General features: G+C 33.3%; 1 protein-coding gene across 1 annotated transcript; it reads left to right on the top strand.

Annotated features, from left to right (window-relative positions):
• Positions 1–637: 637 nt before the first annotated feature.
• On the top strand, positions 638–1,387 carry LOC107602788 (Ig alpha chain C region). Its single transcript, XM_071582443.1, has 3 exons — positions 638–751; positions 825–899; positions 982–1,387. The coding sequence occupies exons 1-3, from the start codon at positions 694–696 to the stop codon at positions 1,335–1,337; spliced, it is 489 nt and encodes a 162-aa protein (XP_071438544.1). The 5' UTR covers positions 638–693; the 3' UTR covers positions 1,338–1,387.
• Positions 1,388–2,851: the final 1,464 nt, after the last annotated feature.

Raw genomic sequence — 2,851 nt, 5'->3', positions numbered from 1 at the left:
CTGATCCTCACACATGTAGCATAAACTATGAAATATAAACGATTCAGAGCCATTTTCAAAAATGAAAAACATGATTGCATAAAACAGCATAAAATAGCATACTGCATGCCCATCATGGTTATTATTAAGTAACTAAAACCATAAAAAACGTTGTTACTTGAAATAAAATAAACTATAACGGAAATCGAATAAAATATTAAAAACGTTCTCAATTTTTTTTGTTTAACTTGTACTAGAAAACTTATATAAATACTAAACATCACAAAACTAAAACGAAAATGGATAAATTAATTACAAAATTATTAACTATATTAATAACTCAGTAATAGTAAAATACTATTTAAAATAACATTTTTAATTTTAAAATATATATTAAAATCAAGTTTAAAAGATTTCATTGGAAAAAAATATTTCTATTAATATTAAAAAATATGAATCATTTCCTAAAACCTGATTCATAGCCTGTGAAGGAAGCAGCAGTGTAATGGTTGATTGTTTTTAAATGGACCATCTGCACACGACATATGAGCACATGGGACGCTCTTCCCTCAACTGTCAACCTCTGTGTCGACTTTATAAGAGTCAACACTGAATCAAATCAAGCTTCACTGGCTCTAGAGGGAAATTATACTGCAGCCAGCATTTGCTGACACACATTAAATAAGACATATAAAGAAACTAACTGAAACAGAAATGAACAAGAATAGAAAGGCAACTAGTCTTATTATCATTATTATCTCTCTTCTTCTACTCTGGTGAGATTTTAACGGCAAAATCGATGAATACAAATAAATATTTGATCATGAAGCTCATTGCAGATTTCTATTACAGCATTGCTTCAGGTGAGAAGGACCAAATGAACCAGATGTTTAGCAGAGGACTTCGACTTATCGTGGAAGGTAAGAGATACTTTCAGGAGGTTTCGAAATGTGGTTTTACTCCTGGTTGCTCATTTTATGCTCATCATGCTCTCACTAACAGTTCCTCACGTCCGTGTTGACCACCTGGTGACCCCGAAGGTGCATGTTCTTCTGCCTACTGGCGTTCAGAAGCAGAGTGCAGAGAGAGTGACGCTCGCCTGTGTCATCACCGGGTTGCAATCTAAAGCGGTGAGGATCACATGGAAGATAAACGGAGCAACAGGTCTCAAAAAACACACCAGCTCTCCACAAGTGCACCGAGAGCCTGGAGGCACATTCTCTGCTGTGGGACTGTACTCGGTGCTCGCTCATAAATGGAGTCATGGGAATATGTACAGGTGTGAGGTGACTTACAAAGCGGCGTTTTACTATGATAAGGCAGAGTCGTCTCTCTGTATTCCTGCTGAGGGACTGTAACTTTGTCCTGTGTTAGAGACTCTCTAACGGCTAATCTGACTCTTTAATGTGTTGACCATTCAACTGGAGCTCATATTTCACTTAAAAATCAAAAGAGGGAGAAAAAAAGGACAATATACTTTCTAAAAAAATGTGAAGACTGTTGTTAAATTCAAAGTGTTTGTATTGTCACGTTATTTTCATGATATTTTATATATAAACATGCAATGATTTATATAAAACATGACTTCATTTTCTTTCAACATATTGTTATTGTTATTATTGTTATTATTTCCTTTGATTTGTTGTGAAAACTGTATATGCTGGTTTTTTGTTTGTTTTTTTGATTAGCTAGCCACATTTTCTCCTTTATGTGAAGCAAACAAAATACGACTGTTTCAATAAAAAAGCCAAAGGGAAAATTAAAAAAAATATATATAAATGAAAACGGTTTTTAAAATGATTCAGAATATTTGTTTTGACACATCATTTCCTTCAAGTTGTCATGAAAACTATAAATACTTGTACATACTTTTTATATATTTTGTTTTGTTTTGCAGCTCTTCATTGTTTTGCTAGCCATATTTTTACAGTTTATGTAAAGCAAAAAAAAACTGTTTATTATAAAGTACAATCTTCCTATTTGTGAAATACTGTCTGTAGTACTAAATAAAATGAAAGAAATCTGTATAATAGCTATATTACACGTTTATTTTTCAGTCCTACCCATCCAACAATGCCTCATTCATATGTGTGTGTGTGTGTGTGTGTGTGTGTGTGTGTGTATGCTGCATTCCAGATAAAGCTCCAAATCTCATTCAGTCTCTGCTGTTTCGAGTAACACACTTTTCACAAAAACAAACCTGAGTGTGTGTGTGTGTGTGTGGTGTACAATATAAAAAGCTATTAATAATAAACTAAATAATAATGAAATATATTCTATTTTATATATGCAAATGCAATGAATGGATACTGCAGCTTTCGATATTTAAAAAAAGGATGCAAAAATGCCACAAAAGTATCAAATGTTCATCATTCAGTCCTGCAGCTGCCATCCAGTTTATTTGCAGTGTGCCGTTACTACAACTGATGAATCACAAGAGGGTGCTAGAGGTTTAATGTAAGACCTGTTTACTAAAAACCTCAATAAAAGGTCATGAGGTGGGCAGTTCAGAGATACAGACACATCTTGCTTTCAGAAACAGTTGGCATGCCACTTGCTCCTTTCTCTTCTTTTGAAAAATTCTAACTCGAATATTATTACTAACATAATAAAATGCTTAATCAGTTTCTCTTTTGATTCCAATGGCAAAAATGCTAATGTGAGCTAGAAAACACAAAAACAGATTTTTGAGATTTATTCTTTCAAATGGGTTTGTAATCAATTGTCCAATTACATTTGTTTAAAATGGAAAACAACATATGTCAGTATGCTTTTGTAGAAAATCTGAGTCACGAGTCCAGCCCTTGCTGATAAATAACAGAAAATAAATTTTAGAATGCTGGAAAATTAAACTCGCGTGTTCAGCGGTATA

The sequence above is a fragment of the Sinocyclocheilus grahami genome, unplaced genomic scaffold (assembly GCF_001515645.1).
Source record: "Sinocyclocheilus grahami isolate Dianchi unplaced genomic scaffold, SAMN03320097.WGS_v1.1 scaffold335.1, whole genome shotgun sequence".
Lineage (NCBI taxonomy): Eukaryota > Metazoa > Chordata > Actinopteri > Cypriniformes > Cyprinidae > Sinocyclocheilus > Sinocyclocheilus grahami.
This window is presented reverse-complemented; position numbering and strand designations above follow the sequence as displayed.

Bases quoted from the DNA above. Each gene is read 5' to 3' on its own strand.
- LOC107602788 (XM_071582443.1), top strand. From the start codon at position 694: ATGAACAAGAATAGAAAGGCAACTAGTCTTATTATCATTATTATCTCT. The intron at 752-824 runs TCTGGTGAGATT...TTGCAGATTTCT, and splicing joins TATTATCTCTCTTCTTCTAC to ATTACAGCATTGCTTCAGGT. The intron at 900-981 runs GTAAGAGATACT...TCTCACTAACAG, and splicing joins ACTTCGACTTATCGTGGAAG to TTCCTCACGTCCGTGTTGAC.